The sequence below is a fragment of the Podarcis pityusensis genome (genome assembly GCF_964106645.2).
Source record: "Podarcis pityusensis genome assembly, chromosome: 13".
NCBI classification, from domain to species: Eukaryota; Metazoa; Chordata; class Lepidosauria; order Squamata; family Lacertidae; genus Podarcis; species Podarcis pityusensis.
The window spans coordinates 5,564,637-5,591,146 of NC_138038.1; the positions used below are offsets into that span (position 1 = coordinate 5,564,637).

Genomic DNA, 26,510 nt, shown 5'->3' on the forward strand with positions numbered 1-26,510 from the left:
ACAAGAAGAACTTTAGAGACTCCCTTCCACACTTATCCCATTCACTACTTGTTCTCAAACGGTTCTCAAAATGCAATTTCCCCCTCTTAACTACTTCACAGCCAGTGTGCAGACTCATATAGGCTGCCTGTCAAACCTTGCAGGGCTTCTCTTAGTTGTTCACGTTCTGTCCTCAAGTACAGACTGTCTTTTCCTCATGCAAAAAAAGCAACATTTTTTCCAGGATAGGGTGGATTTTTATGCTCTCACAATGATTTTCTAGACTGGTCTTGCATTATATCAGTGATGGCCAAACTTGGCCCTCCAGCTGTTTTGGAACTACAACTCCCATCATCCCTAGCTAACAGGACCAGTGGTCAGGGATGATGGGAATTGTAGTCCCAAAACAGCTGGAGGGCCAAGTTTGGCCACCACTGCATTATATGAAAAGTCAGCAATTACGGAGGCAATGGGTTTCTTTGCTAGCCCTGTACTTGTGTCTTTAGCATGCAGAAATTAAGCAAGTGAAACTGCATAGCACAAGTGAGAGAAAAATACCACTTTCTGACATTTTGCTCATCAAGAAAGCTAACGACAAACAACAGGACCTGTAAAAAGGTGGAGTGTTGCCTCTATGTGGCTTTTAATAATTTAAAAAAATGATCTGCATATAAAAATGCTTTGTAAAAGCTTAGAAATTGGATTAAAATACACACCAACTCTTTGAGAAGTAGGGATAGGTGAAGCTGTCTATTTCTTTTTGGGGGGAGGGGTGAAATATAAGAATTTTAAAAAAGTTTTTCATAATACTATAAGATATAAAAGCCTAATCTAAAAAACAAAACAAAAAAAAAGACGCTACAAAAAAATACAACTAGACTAAGTCGAATACAGTCCTCTCTTTTTATTTAATTGAAAGTTCAAAAAGTACATAATTACATGTGCACTAAACATTGTGAGACGTAAATAAAAGAGAAAGAAAAAGAGAAACACAACCCGTGTAGAAGGGAAAATAAAGCGGGGAAGGGGAAAACCCAAAACTGTATACTTTACAAGGTTGTTATTGTACTTGTGACCTATTACAGTATTTGTAAGAATGGATTCTAAATTTCATTGAATTTTTCCATGGCAAGTCTGCGTTTACATGCAAATTATTCATATGTTGTGAGTTTGTATAAGTCTTCAATCCAATCGTAGAAGGGAGCTGCATTTTTATTTTTCCAATTCATCAGTATCAGTCTTTTTGCTGTGGTGAGGGCATGGAGAACCCAGAGTCCTTTCTTAAAGGGAGTTCTTGACCCTTTCCAGCCACAGAAGGTAGTAGCTCGCATCTGGGATCTTTCCTTTCTCCTTCCAGCCTCTCACCCTGGGAGACCAACATTTCCCTGCCTTTTACCCAGGGACTTCCTTTAACCATCTACCACATGCTTGGCTATACAATCCCTGGACATTAATGAAGGCCCAGAGCAGAGGATGCCAAAGAAAAGAGAAGAAAATGAAGAAGTGATACAAAGGGAGGGAGGGAGAAAAGGGCAGGAGAAAGAAGCAAGTTGAAAAATAAAAATAAAAGGACTTCCAATTTTCTATCTGCCAGCTGCATAAAAAAAAGAAGACATTCAGTCCAAGATAAAATCAGTCTTCTCTACTTTCTGTTAAATAATGTTTCTTTTCAGTTGAAGTCTCTCAAAAACATTTCATTTCTTTTCCCCACAAAAGTCCAAGAGGGGTTCCTGAATTATTATTACTAGTGGCGGTAAATATCAACCATGTCTTTTCTTTAAAATCCACTTTCTCTCCATAATTCTCACCACCATGCCTCCATATTCATTAATAGTAAATTCTTCCTTCCATGCCCATATTAAAATCTCTCCACTGCAATCACATATTGGAATCATATTCCATAATTCTTTTGTTATATATCCTTTAATTCATGCCCAGTTCTGTATATTCAAATTTCATCTCTTGTTGTGTTTCCATTTCCTACTGCATTTATCCTGATCTGCTCCTCCAGGGCTTTACACTTCTGTTTCTTCCAGTCTTTTCCAGAGATAGTAGCATAAATTTATAGCATCGTTCTCTGAATTTGCTCCAAATAGTATGCAGAATACTTTCTTTCTTCCAGAACTGAAGAAAAGCCAGGACTGAAGCTTTCTCAAAGCTTTTTTCCACTCAATTCCATCAATACCAAATCCAGATGATTCTCCATCTCTCCATTTATGATTTTACCTTTCTCTTCTCCTCCAAACCCATGTATAAGAGGCATTTTCATGTCACCATCTGCTTTCTCCAATTTTGCTGATTCATCATCCAGTCCTGTCAGCTTTTCATCAATTTAGTCTGAAATCTCTAGGTAAGCTCGTTCCATTTTTCATTTATCTCTATGATTCATTTTTTGTCCCCCCCCCATCTAATATTTATCTGATCATTTTAAATTGTTCAGCCATCAACTGTCGAACAATACCAACAGTCAATGGGAGATCCAAAAGTACCTGTGCCATACTGGATACTTTTGATGTTATTGATGTTATTAACAACTCAGCTCCCAGGTGCAGACAGAAGAAAATGGCTTTGATCAGAGCATTTGAGGTTGTTCCCTTGACCACTCTTATTTCCAGAGTGATTTAATAACCAATGTCTGGCTACTATAAATCACCATCTTGTGTTAGTGGAGAGCTGACAGAAAGACAATCTGCAATTTCCTCTCCTGGAAATGAATCTGTCGTATTCCCCAATGGCACAATTCAAGATCTGATAAAGATTCTCCAGCACTGACAATTCTGGCTGAAGCTGATGGGAGCTGCCATCCACAAATATATGAACGGCACCACGCTGGCTATTTCTGGCGCAGACCTTGAAATAACAAGGTATAGCTTTTGGGCATGGATTTTCTTTACATCCTTCATAGCAGATTTATATGTATGTGGAGCCTGATGCAGGCCTGAATATACGTGTCACTTGTCCTTGCCTCTGCCAGCACATCCTCACTTCTGTGCAACTTTTAAAGGGGCAGGAACCTTTAGGCCCTTCACCTTCCAACTTATCTTTTTATGCTTATATTTTGAAAATTAGTGAAATAAATAGAAGGTTTAAGTAGAATAAGTAGCACAGCAAGTGTCACAATTTTCTTGCTATATAATAAAATTGTAAGGCTGCCATGCTGTAGTTCATAGCCAACAGGCAGCCACGGCAACTGCAGCGTCATAACTGAAGAGCAGGCAGGTGAGCAAGTGAGCAGAATGGGTGGTAGGTGGCCCAGGTGAGTGTGGAAGGATTGGGTGAACTGTGAGGGGATAGGCAAGGGGGTGGGTGAGGTGTAAGAGAGCAGGGATTAGTCAGGTGTAAAGGAAGGAGCATATGGTCAGGTTTGGGGAGAAGGAAGGTGGCAATGGGGTGGACCAGTAGGTGGGATTGGTGAGTGAAGTAAGCAGGAGTGACAGTAAATTCAAAAGCAGATTTACCATGTGGAATTCCAAATTAGCAATCTGGAATTTATTTTGTAATTTGGGACTATGTCATGCTGAAGCATTACTGATATGAAGCAGGCATGGGCCTACTCAGTGCCTGGACTGGATACCACTTGGATCTCCACCTAAGCTGCTCCAATGTTCTTTTCATTTTAAAGAAAGAGGATATAAGTGGTCAGTACTGATTTTGTCTGTTTTGAAAACTGACATGGATATAGGACACTGCCTTATATTGACTGAAACAACTGAAGCAATGATGTCTATGGCAGCTCTCCATGGCTTCAAGCAGAGGTCTTTCCCAGTCTTGTGACACAAGAACCTTTTAACTGGAAATGGTAAGAACCCCACCGTCCTTCTCCATACAAAGCATGTACTTTTCCACAGAGCTATGGCCTCTCCCCTAAATATGACATTTTATTCAAATCATTTTTTTAGAAAACATACTGCATTAAGCGTAGAATTATTTCAACGGTGTCCCATGATCTGCACAGGTTGGGATGATCTGGAAGGACTTTATGATGGACAGTGTTATGTTTATGGTTGTTCTGCCAAATATCTACTAACAAGAGGAATGTAAAAGTAATCAGAATCCAACTTAATGCCTTATGAATTAGTCTCATATTACATTTCAGTCTGGAAGCTATTTCCTCCAGGACAATTTTATATAACAAGGAATCATCTCTGCGGTAGCTAGGTTATAGACTGCACACTATGTGCTGCATCTTTTTATTTATACAAACTCTGCAATAATCCAACTGTCTTTCTGCTTTGTTGGATGGTGTTTCAATTGAGAAGCCCTTTAGACAATACTTGGCTTACAACTAGCCAACTATTTAACTAGGCTTCCAAATAAAGCCATGCTACTTGCCACTGAAAAAAAATCATTAGTATATTCTCTCACTCCATTTATGCCCTGACATCTGTGGCTGGCAGATCACATGGATATTTCACAGTACATAATGCTTAGAATAAATTTGTATCACTGTACAGTGGTACCTCTGGATGCGAATGGGATCCGTTCTGGAGCCCCGTTCACATCCTGAGTAGAACGTAAGACGCGACTGCGCGTCGTGTTTTGCCGCTTCCGTGTGACATCATTTTAAGCGTCTGCGCATGTGGCGAAACCCAGAAGTAACACACTGTTATTTCCGGGTCGCCACAGAGCGTAACTTGAAAACGCTCAACCTGAAGGACATTTAACCCGAGGTATGACTGTATAGGAAAAAATGTCCCTTTTTCATTTACTGGTCCAACCCAGCAATTTTTTGCTCTCCAATATTTACCTTAAGTAGAATGTGTTTAAGTGCGATCCTAATCTAAGGAGCATCAATTTCTATTAAAAAAAATTAAGAAGAACCCTGCTGGATCAGAAGGCCTATCTACTTCAGCACCCTGTTCTTCCAGGAGCTAACAATGAGTAAGGGAAGCCCACAAGCAAGACAGGAGCATAATATTACTCCTCTACTCACAATGCCCAACAATTGGTATTCATAAGCCCACTTTTCTCTGAATACAAAAGCAGTGAAAAAATGCATATGAAGCAAAGAAATACAGTACAAAATAATTGTAATCCTAGCAGAATTTATATCAGCAGAGAAGTTACAAACTAAACCAGAGGAAAACAGAAGTGGACATGGGGTGTGTGTCAGGTGGACAGCCTGAAGGAGAGTTCAATAATCTGGCTGTGACAATAGAAAAGGTCAGTCCTCAGTACCCACCCAGTTAGTCTCTAAAGGCATGATCAGTAGCATGTGCATTTGTGCAGACCAAAGAAAGAGCAACTGTGTACGTGTGGAAGGGGTCCTTTAAATATCCTAGTCTGTGTCGTATAGAGCATTAAAGGATAATATCAGCACTTTGAATTGGTTCCAGAAGCAAACATGAAGCCAGTAGACATTTATCTGTTGCTACAACAGGTTCTGTTTGAAACTCTTACAGCTACATTTTATTCCCAGTTGAAGCTTCTGAACACAGTTCAAAGGCAGCCCCGCAAAGTGGCATGGTTCACACATAATGCTAATCCATGATTTATTAAACCATAGCTTAGTGCTATGTGCAAACCCAGCCCAGCAATTTAACTATGGTTTAATAACTATGGTTAAAGGTTGCTCATTAACCACATTCGTAGTTGGTTTTTTAAACACTACGTAGTTTAGTAGTTTAGTGCTGTATGTGAACTCACAGTCCTTCTTAGCTATGGCTTTAGGAGCTGTCATTGCCCCAAAGCTAGAGCTGCGAGTGGAGAAGAGTAAACAAATTCAAACTGCAGAGATAACAGCAGGAAGAGAAACTATTCTATGACATAACACAGTACCCTCCAGTTTTTGCTTTCACCAACTTTTCACTCATTTGATCAAAAATCACAGGTGAAAACTGGATGTTGATCCAAATGCTCATCCAGTGTCCTTCCACAATGCATCATTCCATGTGTTGAGCATTTGAATGCACATACTCATGTACGTTCTGGGAAAACTAGCTGCAAATCAATATGTTTTTATGCACGGCTAGAGCTGTATCGGGACCTTTGTGTACAATGATTAACTGATGGTTTGGTTAACTTGTATAATCACTAATAGGTCACAAAGAACAACAGTGTGAGCCAATGTGGTGTAGTACTTAGAATATTGTACCCAGGAGACCCAAGTTCGAATCTCCATTTAGCTATGAAACTCACTGGGTGACTTTGGGACAATCACGGTCTCTCAGCCTAACCTACCTCACAGGTCACTATGAGGATAAAACAGGGAGAGGGAGAACCATGTACATCTTCTTGAGCTCCTTGGAGAAAGGGTGGGACATAAACATAACAAATGAAAAATGGCTGTGCATAAGATGCTAGAGGCTGTTCAGCCAACCACATCCTCTCAACCTTTGTCCTGTTTAGATCCAGCCGGAGGGGATTAACCAGGTGATTCCAATGTGTGGTGAATACATCTGTGCAAGAGGGGAGGGTGCCTGCAGTCCTCATGGAGGCTATAGTTTGCCTGCTCCCCAAGAAACCCAAGTAGAACCCAGAAGTGTTTGACAACCATCGCTTGGTTGCAAGAATTCCTTTTTAAGGGTAAGTGCTCTAGAGCAGCCTTTCTCAACCTGTGGGTCCCTAGATGTTGTTGAACTACAACTCCCATCACCCCTAGCTAGAAAGGCCAGAGCTCAGGGATGATGGGAGTTGTAGTCCAACAACATCTGGGGACCCAAAGGTTGAGAACCGCTGCTCTAGAGGGTGATAGCTCTTAATGCTTTTGGATGGAACCAATTATCTGGATTCATTCCAGGTTGGGAACCAGATCAGCTCTGATTGTCCTGATGGAAGTCCTTTATTAGGAGGGTTGAAAAGAGTGACATTGCTGGTTTTGTGGTGGTTCCATTTCTACCTGCAGGGCCATTTTCCAGAAAATAGAATTGGGAGATTGTACCTCAGCTCTATGGCAGTTATGCTGCAGGTGCCTGGTCCCATTCTGTCCACAGTGCTGTTTAATATCTATTTGAAGCTACTAGGAGTGCTCATTAGATCTGGAGTGAGATGTCACCAAGATGCTGATGCAGGGGCATACCTAGGGGTTGGACAGGCTGACTCCCTGCTAAGGGTGAAGGCCCAGAAGGGGGCACAAAAATTATGCCTCTCCACTCTGATTCAGCTCCTCTGGCAAGGTGCTGGAACATGTCAATACAGCTCCTTCAGTTTCATTAGTCAGGAGACACTGTCTGGGTTCTGGTCAGTGGTTCGACACAGTGTTGAGTTGGATGAAAGCCTATAAGCTCTGGCTGAATCCTGATAAGCACTGTAAGTGAGCATTCCCAGGTTTGGAAATTGGGAATATTGCCTGTTCAGAACTGGGCCACCCTCCCTCTCATAGAACAGGAACATAGCTTGGTGGGTTCACCTGGATTCAGCATTTTATGGGAGGCACAAGTAGCTTCCTTGGTGAGAACCACCTTACACTAGCTTCAGTTAGCGCAGCAACTGTTACTGCTCCTGGATGGGGATATTTCATCCCATGCACTAACAACCCTAGGTCTGGACAACTGCAATGTACTCTACATGGTGCAGAACATGGCAGCCTGCTAGAAACTGCACTGGCTACCGCTGCTACTGAATCAGCTTCGAAGTGCTTGTATTGACATTAAAACAGCTAAACATCTTAGGACATAGAAACCTGGCAGAGAACCTGCATCCCATATAGTCCTGCTTGTGCTTTAAAGATCTGTAGAGGATATCCCTCTGGTGGTGCCCAAAATTCAGTATGCAGTGACATGGAAGAGGGCACCCCCAGTGCAAGCACCCCAATTGTGCAACCCCCTTCCTAGAAGGCCGGTGCTAAGTTTTTAGTTTTCTGTGCCAGCTAAAGACCTATTTATTTACTCAGGCCTCTGGGCGATTTGCTGTCCACTCAGTTGGATGTGATGAAATTTCACTGATGTTTCTTAATTTGCTTTTACTATGCTTGTTTTTAATGCTTTATGGTTGAAACCCACTGTGGGATGCCTTTTTGGTAGCGAAGAGGAGGCCGTACAGTACATATTTTAAATACTTTTAGAGTGGGGCTGTGGCAGTGCAGATGTTGCTGTGGTCCAATTGCCACCATCTTTGGCCATTGGTTACGCTAGCTGGAACTAATGAGAGTTGGGAGTCTAACATCAGGAAAGCATTCTTTTACAGACCAATCTAAAATATTTTGAAAGCTTTAGAAATCAACTCAAAGAGCTAAATTACATTGGCTCTCACCTAGTATTTTAATGACAACTAATGAAGATCACCCCCTCACACACACTTCTAAAAGCTTCAAGCAGCCCTGAGGCAACAACAGACAAACTGGAACAGGATAAAAGTATTGAAAGACACTGCATTAAAAGAATCTGGCTTCTGAAGCCATATTTTGGTGTTCAAACCAACACTTCTTACATTTTGCTGCAATGAAGTTTACTATTCTGGTTTGTTCTCAGAAGACCTCCACTGACTACATGAGGCAGCTTGAAAGACTGCTGGCTCTTTGACTCAGCTGGGCTTGAATAGACAGGGTAGAATAATCATTCCTACAAATCTAGAAGTGGTGGGTATAAATGCAATTCTGGCAACCTCTGAGATCAGCAAGGTGCTCAACAACAATGCAGCTCTTGCTAGGCTCTACCAACCCACCACATGTGGCTTCAAGGACAGGTGGCAGGGAATGGATCTGAGTGGTTGCCATGTGCAGGGTACATTTTTTGATCCTGTTGTTGGGAAGAGGTCATGATTCCATAAGTACAGGCGGGGCGGCCTAGTAAAGGGAAGGCCAATAGCTGAAGAAAGCATGGCATGAGGGGGAGCTTGTGCTAGTATACCAAACTGTTGTTGCTAAGAAACCACATGGAGGAAAGGCTCAGCGTGCAACAGCCTTCAGGGAAGAAAGCAGAACAGTCCTGATCAAAACCAAAAGCTGCCTACCAAGAACAGCTACAATTTGCAATTTCGTTATAGTATTGAATTGACTGATAGCCCATAGAAATGGAAATCCAGGAACTCCTATCCCTTACCTGACAATGCTTCCTTTTTCTCTTCACCCTGACACATTTTAATAGTTACACCAGAGTCCAGAGGTGGATTTTAAATTTTATTTACTCTAGAAAGAGCCTTCAACAGTCTATCCTTGTGGGGGTCTCTCAGGCCACCTGTAAGGAGGCCACAAACCACCCACCATTCATAAATCTCGAACACTCAGCATGTACAATTTACTGAGATTGTAATGTATTTGCTTTGTGACAAAAATGCATTTGCTTTGTATTTTTAAAGCAGGAGTGGTCAACGTGTGTCACTCCAGATGTTGTTGCATTCCCAGCAGCCCCAGTCAGCTTGGTCAGGGAATGATGACAGAGTTCAACAGCATCTGAAGGGCCACTGCTTTCTTATACATTTTAAGGGCCAGAGTGGAAAATGTCGGGGAAAATGGCATTAGTCAAAAATAGGATTGCGGTCAACACCTAAAAATACTTAAAAGATAAATAATATGCAATGGGCTACTTGGTCTTTTGAGAAGAAATTTATTCTAGCAACATTCTATCAGCTTTGATCCTCTGGTCATTTAAAATAATAATAATTCTTTGCTATATTTAGAAAGAACTTACATATATGTCTATCTCAGAGCCAGAAATTTGGGTATCCGTGCATTAATCCCTTGTACAGAACTGCCAGCTAGGAATTTACTAGTGAGCTGTATCTACTATTATTCCCTGAGGTGCTTATGGAGAAGAGCAAACCAAGCATGCAACTTGTCTATCACAGAAAGCGAGAAGTATTGACAACTCCTGGATGAGCACATGGGTAACAAACAAATGCAATGCTATGGCAGTTCTACATCCAGGGCACACATGCTCCCCCCTCTGCTTTAGGGTCAGTAGCCCTTCAATGCTGCCCATGAGGCCATGGCATGTATGCAACTGCCTCCATGCTAGGATTCACAAGATAATCACCAACTTGGGTCAGCTTTAAAGAGAATTAGCCTTATTCTCCATGACTTTGCATATCAGTAGCTACTACTCATGATGGTTATGTAAAATGTTCAGTATCAGAGGCAAAATGGCTGGAGATCACAGAGGGCTAGGGCACTCATATCCTGCTTATGGGATTCCAACAGGAATATAGTAATCCACTGTGAGCACAGACTGCTACACTACATGGACCTTTGGACTAATCCAGCAGGGGGCTTATTATGCGCTCAGGTTTATGCCATGTCTTATCATCTGGGGCTCTAGAGAAAAAACAAGCAGGATAAACCTCCTAGTAGCACAATAAAACTATTATCACGTTTGCAAAACTAAGCAGGGTCCAGAATGGTTTCAAACTGGACGGGGGACTATGTATTGAGATTTCTGCATTGCAGGGGGCTGCACTAGATTACCCTTGGGGTCTGTTCCAACTCTACAATTCTATGATGCTATGAAACTGCCATCATATCATGCTCCATAGACAGCACTCGGCTTTTTGGCTTAAGTGTCATCAGCCCCATTCCAGAGTGCCCCTGGTGGAGCATGGCAGACTGACTGCAGTCACTTTGAGCACCTGCCCTCCAAAGGAGGCAGTGTTGTAGCAGCGGACTGAAGACTTCCCCACTCTGGTCCACCCCCCAACTTGCCCAAGAGGGCAGTTCAAATTTGTGGATGGTAGGCTATAGGGCAATCCACAAGGCCTTTTGCCCACAAGGGGGCGAGAGGGATAGCCACAACAGGCTACAACTACAGCCCACCCCGTGACTGGGTAAGCAGCCACTGGTGTACTTGTGGAGAGAAAGTCTAGGTATTCTTCTCAGCCTCCACTTCCCATGACCTCCGAGGCTTGCAATCCAGTGTCCCATCAGCACAAGGGCTTCTGCTTGAGCAGAACTTCCTCCCTCCTGCCACGCTCTTCACAAATCTGCTCTGGAGGACTGGGCGAACCCCTAAAACAGATTTAGGGAGGGGGTGGGGAAGGCAAGTGGGAGAAGTCTGGCTGCACAAAAAGAAATCCTTGTGCTGGCAGGATGGTTACTTAGCACTGTACTGGATACAACTGAAAGCCTTCCATAGCTAAGTGACTCAGAAGGGGGAGAGAATAGAGGCTAAGGCTACAACTGCGCAATAATCAGTGGCAAGGCATAATCTACCTAAAACACAGTATACATACAAATGCAACCTTACTTGCCTTATACTATAAAAAGATGAGCTTATTCCCTTCACAGGGAAAGTATATGTGGCAAAGTATATGTGGGGAGCTAAAATGAACCAAAAACCTGTGCCAGAAGAAAGCCTGAATCATTATTTGGCTAGATCTCCCTGATAGCTCAGTCAACAGAGCAGGAGACTCTTAATCTCAGAGTTGTGGGTTATTATTATTTGAATTTATATATCGCCCTATACCCAGAGGTCTCAGGGCGGTTCACAGAACAAAATCAAAATATAAAACCACAAAATATATACAGTGGTCCCTTGGTTTTCGAAAGAACTCCATTCTGGAAGACTGTTCCAAACATTCAAAAACCGAAACCTCAATAGCCGACAGCTAGGTCTCAGGATCTTGCACTCAGTGGAAGTTGCATGGCGTGTTCAACTTCCGAGGCATGTTCTACAACTGAAGCATTTAATTCCAGGTTTACAGCATTCGAAAACCGAAATGTTCGTCAACAGAGATGTTCGAAAACCGAGGTACCACTGTAATCAGTGCAACCCAATAACTCCCCTCCCATCCCACATTTTAAAAGGGCATAGGTTCCCATCCTCACGTTGGACAAAAGAATCTTGCAGGGGGTTGGAACAGATGAAATTTGTTTTCCATGCAGCTCTATAATTCTATGAACCATAAAGATTAATTTGTTACCAGACTAAAGGGTTTGTGTGCGGTAGTATACTCACTAGCTTCAACCTGAAAAAGTGCCTTTATTCCTACTCATATGTACATTTTACATTTTTTTTGTTTTACATTTGGACCAGATCACCCTGTGGGTCCTTTCCAACTCTACAATTCCATACAGTTGTACCTTGGATCCCGAACACCTTGGTATTCGGACATTTTGGCTCCTGAATGCCGCAAACTGGTGAGTGTTCTGGTTTGCGAACGTTCTTTGGCACCGGAACGTCCAATGGGGTTTCCGCGGCTTCCAATTGGCTGCAGGACCTACCTACAACCAATAAGAAGTCGTGCTTTGGTTTCAGAACATTTTGGAAGTGGAACAGACCTCCGGAATGGATTCCGTTCAACTTCCAAGGTACGACTGTACTTTGGGATTGATTTGGTTTCTACATTAGTTCCTTATAAGAGTCTGAGAAGTAAAAGGCAGAAGGCCTGCCATTTCAAGGGTTAAGGGTATAATTTACTGGAATTTAGTACAACTGTTAATACTGAATGCTATTTTTATTTCATACATGCTTCATGGAGCTTATGAGTTACAAAATTAGGTAAATTGTTATTAATTTCTTATTTGCACTTTACCATGAATACCAAGGGCAGGTTACAACTGTGTAAAAGCAATGACAAAAATCAGTTTTAAAAATTTATGATCAGAAGAAGAGGGTGGGTCTGGGGAAAAGGAAACTTGTTCCAACCTTGTAGTGGTTCACACTAACTTGAAGTATGAATCGTACACTTCCCTATATGGACTGGAACTGACCTGAATCCAGAAGCATGCTGAACCGGTTGTCAGCCTTTACCAACCTGAATTCAAACTTTTTAGGCTGCAGCTTTGATATGACAACATATAACCCCTGGAAGCCAAAAACTACCCTACATAAAAAGATTAAAAAATTGTCCAGTAGCACCTTAAGGACCAACTAAGTTTGTTCTGATGAAAGCTTATAGCCAGAACAAACTAAGTTGGTCTCTAAGGTGCTACTGGACAATTTTTTAATTTTTTTATTTCGACTACGTAAGACCAACACAGCTACCTACCAGAAACTACCCTACATAGTGCAGTATCTTCATTTGGGAGGAGTCATCACTACATGCAGAAACATGGAATACCACCCAGTGAAACAAGGAATCTGAAGATATTACAGAAAGATGGGGGCTCGGGGAAGGGCAGTTGAAGTCTGTCTAGATGATAATCAATGACAAGATGAATAAAAATAGGTTGCCTTTCTTGGAGGTGGCAAAAATCAGATGTGTTGCCAGAAGAAACAGATTTGTACCATGCATCATGAACATGCACGATACAGAAATCCTGGGAAGGGCTGTAAGGAATTCTACATCCTCTGTCCCTAGCATGCTACTCGCTGCAATTTTTCCATTTCTCCACTCCACTTCCTATAATCTATGACAAGACATGAGCCACAAGAATCCAAAGTGGAGGAAAGTGGGGAAGGAAACATGCAAAACTAATTGTTTAAGAAGTTACATAGTCTATCCTACACGGAAGTTTGATTTATCAGCACAAGATTCTGTTTATTCTTCCCACCACCTGATTAATGTATATTTATGGCTCTATCACAGGAGACCAGGGCCTTGCAGGACTCGACATCCTTCCACGGGGCCTGCAAGATGGAGCTGTTCTGCCTGGCCTTCTGTCCGGGCCGTTTGAACCCCCCTCTATGGGACCCTGTAAGTTACCTCTTTAGCCCTTTTATTGGCTCATGTGGGACAAACATGGATAGCTGACCCCTATGGTTGTGATTCGTGGGCAGTCATTTAATTTTATCCTGATTCTAATTTTTAAGCTGTATTTTAATCAATTGTTTGTTTTAATGTATTTGATATTTGATGTTAGCCGCCCTGAGCCCAGTCTTGGCTGGGGAGAGCATGGTATAAATATTTACTTACTTATTTACTTAATTATGTGCATGTGCCTACTAACAGCCATTTTTCAGAGTTCCCACTTGGCCCTTGAAAACTGCCTCCAACATGGAGATATCCGGGTACAGATGGGCTTCTCCCATGGCCTACCACTGAGTTCACCAGGCAGCCTTCATTTCCACCCAATGTTGCCCCTAAATGTACCAATGTTAATAGCTAATAGCCATTCACATTAATTTATATTTTCCTATGTCATGCCACACTTGCAGACAATAGCTTACTGTCAAAACCTCCTAAGTTATTCTGCTCGCACTGAGAGAGCAAGGTGTGAAAGTTTTATTTCTATTTTTTAATCACAATGAAGTTAAATTCTATCACAACTGCTGTGTTAGCTGCAAAATTGGACCATCACTCTGACATGGGTGGCCCAACCTCCACTAAAGTGACTCCACAAAGGGCCCCACAGAGAGATGGAATTTCTTCTTTACCCTGTATTATGCAAACCCTCTCTTCATGCTTGACTGACAGGCACTACAATCCCTTTTCACAGGTTTTAAGTTGTGAAAGAATGGTTTCAGCTTGCTATTCACATGGGAGCACAAATGATTAGGCTGACTTATTTCAATGGATGCATGCACATTTAACATTGTTAAATTGCAGCTATGCAAATCAGTTAGATCAATCTTACCACTCCTGGTATATGTACCACGATAGAGCCAAAGTTGGAAAAAACCAACCGTTACCGTATTGCCCTGAATATAAGCCTCACTTTCCCCCCCAAATTCTGATTAGATAATTCTTAAGTGCGGCTTAAATTTGCGACGTTACAAAAATGGGCTTTTACGGTATCACTGCTGAAACAGACAGAGTAAAATGGAACGGGTGTGAGTGCCTGCGGAATTTTAAGGGAGCGGCTTATTTTCGGGTATTGTCTCTCCTCCCCCCCCCCCTTGACTTTTAAAGGTGCAGCTTATATTCAGGTGTGACATATTTGGGCCAAAACGGTACATGCAACAAGGGCAAATTCATATGGCCATATATTAAGATAATGGCAACTATTGATTGCATGACATGTGGTGAATTTCTAGCCAGGAAAAGACCCTTCTGCCTTTTTTTCTCCACTCCCCACCTTTATTCCATTATATAACTCAAGGCAGTGCACATCCGAACACTGATTAGGCTCAGACCTGCTAACTTCAGCATAGTGGGACATCATGTGTTAAATTCACTATCAAAAGATGTGGTGACGGCTTTAGAAAGGTTTAAATTCATGAAGATAGGACAATGACTCTTAAAAATGGAAGCTAAATGGAACCACCCTGTTCCAATGCAATGCACCTCTAAATATCTGGGGAGAAACCACCAAGGAGGGAGAATTGCCTTCATGCCGTTTGTGAGCTACTCAAAACGCAAGCAGCTGCTGTTATTAAGAGAATACTGAATTAGATAAAAATATAGTACTTATGACTATAAGGGATCAGCTACTGCTAATGTGATATAGTGGTTGTCAACAGAGATTAAGTTCAGCACAGGGTAAACATCACCTCAACAGATCACATAAAATTTCCTCTGTTGCTAGCAATAAGTGAACTCAAGCATTCTTGCTAAAGGCTCTTGGGCTCAATATGCATATTTTAATTCTAAACAGCTGCAATCTATCAGGAATGCTTGAGGAATTAGTAATTTAAATTCAATAAAATTGAGCCTTCAAATTTCTAGCAAAAATGAACAGCAAATTAATATTAAATTGGCAGCTATGTGGCTTGCTTTAGGTATTCCATTTTGTTTAGATGGTGTCTGCAACATATGCCTAGTATCATCAAAAGGTATCTGCAGGTATGTTTTGTCAATCTTCAAAAACATGAGACAAAGCAGGATTTTGATTCTGAATTTTATTTTTAGCAGGATGCATTACTTATGGAAGATGCCACCATTAGAAGATATGGTCCATGCTCCTCACCTGAAACAAAAGCTAGATAGTTGTTAGAGAAGCTGGATTAAAAAAAATATCTGTAAGACAATACTTACCCACATGAAGGTTAGAGGAACCTTAATGAACAATGTTTGGGTTTGTTCTACTTTGTAACAAGTTATTGCTGTTATGTTTAAGGCACAATTAATTTTAGGAAGGGGTCATTATGTACTGCGGATCTAATTTTAAGCTATTAAACCAAAACAGAAATTGTCAGTATAGATGCAACTCTTATAAATAGCTCTCTGCTAAAACTAACATTGTTACTTCCCTAACTGAAGGGGGGAAAACCAAGTATGCACATAACTCGACATGACAAACTACCTTAATTTAGGTAATATCCTAATGCTATTCCACTACCACCCCTCAAAAAACAAGCACCACCATAGTAGGAACACAGAGCTGTCATCTAGGGCTGTTGGAACATTCATTAGAATATATTTATATAATAATAATAATAATAATAATAATAATAATAATATACTACTGAATAATAGTTATATACATCTGAGAAAAGAAAATTAAAATAAATAATCCTCATTTCATTAACCTGCTTCACCAGCATATAAAACTCATTTTTTAAAGTCATATGTGTATCCTATTAAGATTCACAAATATGCATCTAGCTTAATTCACCAAAAGCTTTCTTGTGCAGACTTGCTAGTGGAGACTATGGGTTGGATCTAGGCTAAGTGAATTCAACTTCGGTCCTACTGAAATCAATGGGAAAAATTACCGTATTTTTCGCTCCATAGGGCGCACGGGACCATAGGGCGCACCTAGTTTTGGGAGGCGGAAAACAAGAAAAACTTATTCTGAACCCCAGAAGCCAGAACAGCAAGAGGGATCTGGCTTCTGGGATACTGTGTGACTGTTCTGGCTTCTGGGATAACCGCGCCAAGCCTCTTCAGGGCAGCGGTATGAAGGCTCCCCCTGCCCGAAGAGGCTGCGCAGGGCTAAGGCAGAAGCCAGGACAGGCGCGTCGCTGAAGGGGCGCTGCGCCTTCTCTCTCTGCGCAGAGAGGGAGAAGGCGCAGCGCCCTTCAGCGAAGCTGGAGAAGGAACAGAAGGAGACCCTTCTGTTCCTCCTCGGGCTTCGCTGGACAGGCGCGCCGCTCAAGGGGCGCTGCGCCTTCTCCCTCTCTATGCAGCGCCTCTCCTTCACAGGAGAGGTGCTGCGCAGAGAGGGAGAAGGCGCAGCGCCCTTCAGCGAAGCTGGAGAAGGAACAGAAGGAGACCCTTCTGTTCCTCCTCCGGCTTCGCTGGAAAGGCGCGTCGCTGCGAAGCGGGAGAAGGAACAGGAGACCCTTCTGTGCCCCCTCCGGCTTCGCATGACAGGCGCGCAACTCAAGGGGCGCTGCGCCTTCTCTCTTTCTGCGCAGCGCCTCTCCTTCACAGGAGAGGTGCTGCGCAGAGAGGGAGAAGGTGCAGCGCCCTTCAGCGAAGCTGGAGAAGGAACAGAAGGAGACCCTTCTGTTCCTCCTCCGGCTTTGCTGGGAAGGCGCATCGCTGCGAAGCGGGAGGAGGAACAGAAGGAGACCCTTCTGTTCCTCCTCCAGCTTCCAGGTCAGGTGCCTCGCCGCAAAGCCGAGGAGCCTGCATTCGCTCCATAGGACGCACACACATTTCCCCTTCATTTTTGGAGGGGAAAAAGTGCGTCCTGTAGAGCGAAAAATGCAGTAGTCCTAACAAAGTCACATTGTTTTTGGTGAGAACCAAGTGCAACTAAGGCTGCAACCCTAACCTGGGACTGTACCTCCATGGAATTAAATAGGACTTGCATTTGAATAAACATGGTTAGGACTGCACTGTAATGTATTCTGGGAAATAAATCACTGGGAAATTATGAACTAAATATATATACCAATATCAAACATGTCCAAGGAGTCATTTGAAATTTATAAAATGTTAAATGTCAAATCTTAACACCTATTCCCTCCACCCCCCAGACTGGTATATACAATAAGATTATCGGTAAATACTTAATCATTAAATGGTGAATAAAATTTCAAGTGACAGAAGCCCTCCTAGTCACCTGCTGGAAAGAAAAAGATAGAGAAAACAGATCTAATACCTAGATCTAAACTTTAAGGGAAGTTTAAACATGGTCAAGCATTTTAATTAAGAAAAGCTAGAGAATAGAACTACCACAACAAAGTCACGCACTTCCAATGTTTGCTCTTTCTCTGAGAGGACTTCTTTTTGGCATCGCAGAAAGTCTGACAACATCCGAGTTAGCTGTTTCCTATCATCTATTTCAGCTGCCAACCTGCCATTGTAATCCGCCAGCAACATACATGCGTCATCTACCATCTTGGAAAGCTGCTCTCCTGATTCTTTGTCTAGAAAGAAAAACAATATTCATAATTCAACACATTATAAATCATCTTGGCAAGCCAAGTCCTAACATTCTGTCATGAGCGACATGTCTGCCAATGGTACTACTTCCCTTACCTGTTATTCTGTCAAGCAGGGACACGTCTTGAACCTCTACAGGTAATGAGGCTATTCTCTGATGAACTGCTGCATCCCCAGAGGCTGCATTTTCTAACTCTTGCAATGCTCTTATGAGATCTGCAGTCTATGAGGGAGAAAGTATACTTTAAAAAACAACCAAGTATCAACATATAATGCAACAGTACTGGAGACAAGAACCTAAAGCGCTGATTTTCTTTTTTAGATAGTGGGACCTGCATCAAAATATTGCAGTGTGGAGTGCTCCTATTGAGGGTTCCATCAAACCAGCCACTGCTTTTTCCTGGATGCTCCATGTCATTCTTATACCAAAAAGCAGGTTTTCTTTCCCAGATAGACAGCATTCTGTGGCTACTGAATGTGTTTAGTCCTTATTAGGTTGGTTTTGGTGCCCACCCCCCACTTAGGCTACTTCCTTGAAACATTTCTGTGCACTACTGCAAATCTCAGGGTTCCCCCAAGTTGCAACAGCACTTACAGCCTGAACATCGGAAACAAAGGGAACGATGATGACCACTGTGAGAACATAAAATTTTAATACAAAATAGACTAAACATTTCCCTACAACTGTGTGGACTCCTGCTTCTCCATTTTCCCTAGATCTACTTGTCCATGGCAATCACAATGAAGAACCTATTTTGACAATACCCAGGATTAACAGATATTGATTTGAAAGTAAATCTTCTTCTCCTAAGAATTTCAGCTCCAAGCAACTTACTACTATTCATCTTTTCAAATGTTTTAAGGACTGTACTATTCACAAGATGGATACTATCTAAACTACTGCAAAGGCTTCATACATTATTTATCATGCTTTTTGCTGAAAGGTTAAAAACATTTTGCCCTATGAATTTATAACACGGTAGTGTGACGAAACATTCTCCCTGCCCCCCATATCCAGACTCATTTCTGTACAATACACATATTAGATGGGCAATATTGCAACAATATCCATCTATGCAGCAAAGATCTATACAAGGCAGTTATTCAATACCAGCAATTATATTGGAGTAAAGCTTCATACTGAAGGAGCAAAGATTATTACTAGCCACTTCTACCCAGACTGTCACCATAGCAGGAAAATGTGCCCACATGCAGTCCCTTTCAGGATACATTTCTAAATCTACCACCCAAACCCAACCATATGACAGGAGTGCTCTGATGGTGTTTCCTGCTTGGCAGAGGGTTGGACTCGATGGCCCTTGTGGTCTCTTCCAACTCTATGATTCTATGAAATGGGTAGGATCAGCCTGTCAATCACCTGCTATCATAATGTCAATTGGCTGACACCTGTCAACATGGAAAGAAGGATACTATAACTGCCAATCAGAGGTCACAGGGAGCCCCTTTTAAGTTGAGCATTTCTCCCTCTGGAGGGGAGGCAACTTGGATTCAAAGTCCTTCTCGTAGCACTGGTTGTTGTTTTTTTGCAATTGCTACACGGGTCAAAATGGGAACTGTACCAGACATAATTAGGCTCAGGGGCTGGAGATTCCACACACCTGCTTTAAAAAAACCAAATCAAATGTTTGGAGATAGTAAATCCAACACTTGGAAGCAACACTCCAGCTACGTTTTCACTTTCACAGATTATTTCTACCTGTGGAGGGTCACATGGAGAGCTTTGTGTTGAGCAATTATTGTCTTCCACATTTATCTGTTCATATGGGCGTTTTCTTGGATTTTTATCGCCATCTAGAAATTAGAGAGAATAAAATTAGAGACATAAAAAATCTGCTGGAAAGATATGTGAACCAGAAAAAGTAAAGTTGTACGAGCTGAAATTTACTTACACAAAGCCTGCCTAAGCTGTTCCAATACATCGTTTTCATAAACAGATCTTTCTTCCCAAATTGACAGCACTCGACCCAGGTGCTTCTTACAACTCTCATCAGTCTCGCTGTGGTAGGGAGAAAAAGCAAATACAGCACTAATACATGGCAAGGTAAGGCAGAGTTAACAGATACCAGAATTCAAACCAAACCATGTATGAAATTTCAAGTCACCACATCACAATAGAATGTTGGGGTAGTTAAACAGCTGAATGTTCAGCTAGGTAGACAGAATTTATCTCCCAATTTACTAAGATACAACAATCCTGCTGAAATAGCTCACTAAAACCTGTAAAGCATGATAAGACCAACCACTCTGTGGCTTTCGGGGGGGGGGGGTATTCTCATAAAGGTGGAGAGAGAGAAAAAAAGTATCTCCAAAAAACTTTTCTACTAAGCAACACTTCACAAGAAATTGAAAGCATCATACCTTCCTGATACACAGAACTGAACAGTTCCTTGATTACTTGTTACCAATCTAAATATTTGTGGCCATGATACTAGATCTGTGTAAACGAAGTTTAAACTGAAATCCCCATATTAATGTATTCTTTTGATTTGTTTGGAAACAGTTGTAAGACAATCTTACTCAGCTACGAGTGATTGCCAAAGAAGTAGTAACAGCTAAAACATTCCTCTTTCCTACATGGTGAATTATAAACCTATAACCTGTCAATACAACAAAGATTTTTTGATATTCAATTCATACATGCTCCACTTATGCAGAGTTACATTCATGTTTGTTACAACTACTGCTCAACACAAAAGACTCACCATGACATCTCATTCCTATAAGCCAATGGCGACACTAATGGAGACTAATTTGTGAGCCTTGTCATCAAAATTTATTTCAATATTCTAATTAACTTACTATGTATGATATTGTTAGACGGCTTTGCAAACCATTTTTCTACTACTGCTTTTTTGTATGGAAAAAAATCCACTTTTACAAATGCTATCTTTCATTGCCTTGATTAGAAACATAATGAATGAATAAAACACATATTGAAGTGGACAACTGGAGCTAAATAAACAGTAATACTCAAATCTAAAGTCAATTAACTTTTTTCAGGTTATTATCGCAGCAAAGTACATCTGTTATTCATGCCACTTTTGAGGTATGCTAAAAATCAACAAACAGTTTTCAGTAGTTTCATCCCCTCAAAAAATCTAATAAAAGGGGAGTGTACGATACTGAGTTGCTGTGATAAATATTCCCAAATATTCCAATAAAAATAATTTCCATGGGGTTGGGGAAGAGAACAATTGTACCTGGAAACATGTTTGAAGGCCTCAACTATGACTGGTGCGAAGTCTTTTGTAAATTCAGGTCCTTTTCTTTTGCTGTTCTGAATTACATCATTGGCCAGATACAAGAATGTAAGCTTCCTGTTCGGTTTTGCTGAAAAAAGAAAAGAAAGGGCGGGGGAGAGGGATGTTATAACAATACTGAAGCAAATGACAATAAGGATTTTCCCAATGTTAGTAGCTGTGATGTGGGGTGGATTTTCCCCCTAGTGCTTTATTTTTCTTATACGTTTGTAAGTTCATTAACAATGAATGGATGCCAATTGCAAATATAGCATTAGATGAGCTTGGCAGTTTCAACAGGGGAAATAAGCATGGTAAATTAGATCACCCTGTAAAGGTATGAGAAAGTTTCCTAAAGCAAACTGAAAATTTTGTAATATGTTTTATCCTAATTTGCATATGAAAATATTTCAATTCATTAATTTCCAGAAACTTCACATCATTGATTCGTAATTATAACCCTGCTTCCATATCAAACAGGAACTTCTGCACAGCTACCCTCTGAACTTTATAAGTAAGCAAAGATTTAAAAACAGGTACACAAATAAGGATCCTAATCCAACATAATAGCCTTGGGCACACACTGTGTTGACTTCCTTGACTTACCCATACATAAAATAAATAAATTAACCTATCCCTAGTACCTTTAACAAGAGTGTTACATGTGGCATTAAGGTTAGTTTTTTCTTCATGTACTCATGTGGAATATTTAAAAGCTTATTACTGACCAATGCAATTGTATTTATTTGAGACATTTATCCATCATCTGTGTGTTTTATTTTTACAGCACCCAATGAGGACAAACAGCTCTCTCATCGGAGGCAGTTCCGCAGCCGAAATGCTACTACAAGAATGATTACACATGCCCCATGTCCCAGCCAACATACACCATGTTCACGGTAGGGGTAAAAGTGAACACAGTGTGTTTGTGATTCGAATTGTCAAAGGCTCTGGGGTGTCCCTTCCTTAGGATCTGATGTGCAGATTAGCTCTCTTAAGGTGTATCAGAAACCTCAGTTTCTGTGTGAGAAATAGTGTAAGGCCATATTTTTCTCTGCACTTTGTGCTGAGCTTCAAAATGCACGAACAACCAGTATTCCAACTGCCAACATAATCCAGGCTACCACATTTTGCAGCAATTAAAGTTTCGGAAACACCATTAAAATCAGCCCCAAATACAGCATATTACAGTAGTCTAGTAGTGCAACGCCAATCAAGAGAAGTGTACACCTCCACTCAGTCTGGCTGGCTTTCCAGCCCCCACTGAGTCCATTTTATCTGAAATATGTTCCATCTTGTTCACCCTCACCCAGTACAACCATTTTCATAGGCCTGTTCAATAGTTCCACAAGCTCCTAGAGATTTCTACATGGGAAAGAGAAGTTTAGGTACATGTAAATGGCTTGAAGTTGACAGCACAGCCCAAACCATCAGATGACCTCCCCCAGCGGTTTATTATAGATCAGAGGTGAGGAACCCTTTGGCTCCATACATACCTACATCATTTTATTTGTATGCCGCCTTTCCATGTTCACAGTGCTTTACAATGTGAAAAAATACACAATTACAAACATAACAAAAGTGGTCATAAACAATAAATAAAACATCAGAAAGTACACAACCCAACAGAACAATTTCCTTGTAAATACTAAGAACTAAAATAAAGATCTTAAAAAATTAATAATAAAAACAATAACCACTGCCCCTTACAACAATACCTCAGCCCAAGAGTCTGTTCAGAAACCTCAGCTTTTGTAGCTGGAGTCAGTCCAGCCACTGTCCTCTCAGGCCAGGTGGAAAAATGCCTGCAATGCAGGGAGCATGTCTTCCAGAACTCACAGTCACAATCACATGCCATTATGACTTCACATGATTGGTAGCCGGGTTTTCCTGCCCTGTCAACATCGCTTGTGTGGGGTCCCAAAGCAGTTAGCTGTCATGCAAGGGGAGTTGTCAGCTTTATACTTTGCAAGGCATCCCACACTTCTTTAAACTCCTAGTGCCAGAAGTTTAAAGGGGAAGTGTGAGGACACTTGCAAAGGGCAGTACTCAGCCATTGGGAGTGTGCCTCTCCCCACTGTTACCTGCCCCACATCTGACGTCATGAGTAGAGATGGGAAGGCCTGGGGGAAAAGCGGGGAAATGGGGGGGGGAGGTTTTTCCCCACCCTCCCCCCATGAAAAAAGGCTGGGGGGGGGAAGAACCTGGTCCCCCCCCCCAATTTTTCCGTTTTTCCCCAGGTCTTCCCATCTCTAGTCATGAGGAGCCTTGGTGGCCTATGTTTGACTCGTGGCCAAGAAGCTCCTCGTGCCTGCCTGATATAGATGATTGTGCCTCCTAAACTCAGATTTATACCATGGCTGATGATACTGAAAGCTACCAAGAGTTCTAGAAAATACAACTGGCTTGGACTCATCCAGTTCATTCCCTAACATATGTATCCATCCTGAAACCAGGTTGGAATCCAGATTATCAGTATCCTCTTTAGAAAAAACCGGAAAAAGCTACCTCATTCTCCAGTAATTTACTCAAAAGGGGAAAGGTTAGAGACTGGACTATAATTAACCCTGATCACTAGGTCTAATCACTATGGTGGGGAATATTTTTGACTCCCATTGGTCAACTTTGACAGGTGGGAGGGGCAACTCACCTGTCAAAATCCCTTGCCCTTTGTGAGTTTCCCTGCACTACTTCTTTCCATCCCCCATATCAGAGGTGAAAGGGGGAAGTGGGGGGACACTCACAAACGCCTTTGCAAGTCTACTGTGCGTTGCCTTTCCATTCCAACATGCTTAGATGGTGTCTTGGCTACATCCAACTCTGTTAAAACTACAGTATGCCAGTTAGTGCAAATGTGAGTGTATTTATCTGCAAAATATAAAGCAAACTGTGAAGCAGGCTTTCAATGGTTCCTTCACTTCATTCCCCAGATCCCTATCAATACAGCCCCTCACCTAAACAATAAAAATAAATCACAGCCAGCAGTTAAAATTTGCGGCATAAGAGACATACAAGAATCTGGGGAAAATATAAAATTTTTCACCAGATGTTGAAAAGAGAACAGAGATTACAAAAGTCTCTCAGAGAAAGGATTATCTGATAGTTATAATTCAGTGTATTCAGACTCTTCATTCTCTCTCTTATTGTTCTCTTAAACAAGAGGATGGTGCCCTCCAGACTCTCAGAAGGCCAGACCATGTCCGCAGGCTACTACCCGCACCGGCTGTACTTTACACCCTCCAGAGAAACACTCTTTAAGAGTGAATATTCAATACCTTAAGAGAGGTGTGGATTGTATATTGGGTGTCCAAGCTTGTTTACATAAAAGTTTCTATTTTCCAACCCTTGTAGGAGGAGATGGGATGTTCTGCACTCTTTTTTGCTCCACACAGAAACCAATAGGTGCCAAGGAAAAGAAGCATCCTCTTCCATACCCAGCACAGAGTAGCCGACCACACTGGATAGTAACATGTTCGAGGCAAATAACCTTTGTGAAGCTTATTTACAAGGCTGCCCTGAAGAATACCAATGCAAACGTCACACTGAATATAACTGGGGCGGGGGGATGAGTGCAACCACTGTAATAAACATATTTCCAGCACCCTGTCCATGACTAGCAGAAGCAGAATAAGATCAGCAACTATATGCAAATTCATTTATTTTATATATCAAAATTCTGCTTGTTTTGACAGCTCTACTTTACTTACTTCGCCAAACCTTTATTAGGCATTACAAATATATTCCATCATAAAAACATCCATATATAAAAGTTTAAAATATATACATTTAAAATATATAATAACAAGGAATTCATTGGGATTTCTTCCCGCTAAATAGTGCCATTCACCACTCTAAGATATACTATTGACAAAAACTTAGGACCCTTGCAGTTACTTCCAGGTTAACGTCAGACAGATAAAATCTGATATTTTCACTATATTACACTTCCTCAAAAAGGGGATAGCACACATCTGTGTAGCTAGTTGTACAATGGACAGTAGAATAGAATATGTTCTACAGTGTTTGGCACATTCAAAGAACATCTGCAATGTCTATTATTTCTGGAAATGTTTAAATGTCTGCCCTTGAAAAAGCTGAGGAGAAAACGTTCAGTTAGGCTAATGTAAAGGCTGGACTGGAATTATTTATTTTGAAATATAAGTGATCCTGTTGCATTTAATCCATATAACTAGGGGAAGCAAATTTTATTTACAGCTGACTCGATGTTTTGTTTTTCAGTGTCCCTTCATCTGGTTTGACTATTGCGATAAATATATTGCTCATTTGAATTCTACAGCAGTTCCAAGTCAATACCAATAGATCTAATTCTGCTATGTAAGAGTTCGAACCATCTGGATTTATAAGAGTCCTTTAGTAAGTCAGAAAGCAGACTCAAAGGCTGGCAATGAAAATGGCAACGCAAATAGTATTTTATAGTGCTAGCCCATACCCAATATTCCATTGTCTGTATACCTAGTTCTGAACGCATTGTCTCATACTTGATTGAACTTGGGAGCCCCAGGATATGTCTCAAGAAACTTGAGTGTATCTTATCTAAATGACTATTATATGCTTGTATCTATATTGGGATCTCAAAATGTAGCTGGGACAACACTTTAGTTTGAAAAATCTGAATAGTAGCTGGTATAAATTGGTTATCTTTCTGAAAATAAAAGTGAGCTACTGCTGAGGAGGTACACTTTGCCTGTTTTATAGCACTTGTGCGATGGTTGGATCAACCTGAGTTGCTCTGGGGAAAAAAATCCCACAGTATCTGTGCATCTTGACTTGCTGGATTTCTTATCCTCTTATTTTCCATTTCTGTAATTTCTGGGAATTAGAGAAGACCAGAATTTTTGTCTTCTCATAATTTATTGAAGGTTTATTGGTTTCACAATAGAAAACCAGGGACAGTAAAAGACGTTTCAGATCTATCCTCATCAGTGATAATAAGGCTGCATCATCCGCATACCGTCGTACCTTGGATCTCAAACACCTTGGCTCCTGAACAAACCAGATCCTGAACAATCGAAACCCAGAAGTGAGTGTTCCAGTTTTCGAACTATTTTTGGAAGCCTGGCATGGCTTCCGCAGCTTCTGATTGGATGCAGGATATTCCTGCAGCCAATCAGAAGCCGCAACTTGGTTTTTGAATGGTTCCGGGAGTCAAATGGTGAAACGGACTCCTGGAATGCATTCTGTTTGATAACCAAGGTATGACTGTACAATAAAAGTGCAACTGGA

At 41.3% G+C, this 26,510-nt stretch overlaps 1 protein-coding gene and 1 long non-coding RNA gene across 7 annotated transcripts in view; one reads left to right on the forward strand and one right to left on the reverse strand.

Moving 5' to 3' along the window:
- Positions 1-26,510, reverse strand: part of RPRD1A (regulation of nuclear pre-mRNA domain containing 1A) — a 33,580-nt gene that overhangs the window by 374 nt on the left and 6,696 nt on the right. Inside the window, exons 1-6 of one of the 4 annotated variants that reach the window (XM_080977023.1) lie at positions 22,977-23,139; positions 21,228-21,357; positions 19,917-20,023; positions 19,724-19,818; positions 18,103-18,229; positions 17,815-17,990 (exon numbers count right to left, since the gene is read on the reverse strand). In XM_080977023.1, coding sequence (XP_080833149.1) covers positions 17,815-17,990; positions 18,103-18,229; positions 19,724-19,818; positions 19,917-20,023; positions 21,228-21,357; positions 22,977-23,124 — 783 coding nt within the window. In that variant the 5' untranslated portion in view covers positions 23,125-23,139. Of the gene's footprint in view, positions 1-15,554; positions 15,650-17,814; positions 17,991-18,102; positions 18,230-19,723; positions 19,819-19,916; positions 20,024-21,227; positions 21,358-22,976; positions 23,140-26,510 lie in introns of those variants that run through there. The other 3 variants (XM_080977025.1, XM_080977024.1, XM_080977026.1) reach the window with 3 other exon arrangements.
- On the forward strand, positions 5-24,752 carry LOC308460625. 3 transcript variants are annotated; one of them, XR_013978654.1, is made up of 6 exons: positions 5-3,778; positions 11,883-11,986; positions 13,378-13,485; positions 18,329-18,378; positions 22,054-22,165; positions 24,618-24,752. It is a non-coding gene; the product is annotated as an uncharacterized lncRNA (long non-coding RNA). The 3 variants fall into 3 exon arrangements; XR_013978655.1 differs by lacking the exon at positions 18,329-18,378; XR_013978656.1 differs by lacking the exons at positions 18,329-18,378; positions 22,054-22,165; positions 24,618-24,752 and adding an exon at positions 15,580-15,930.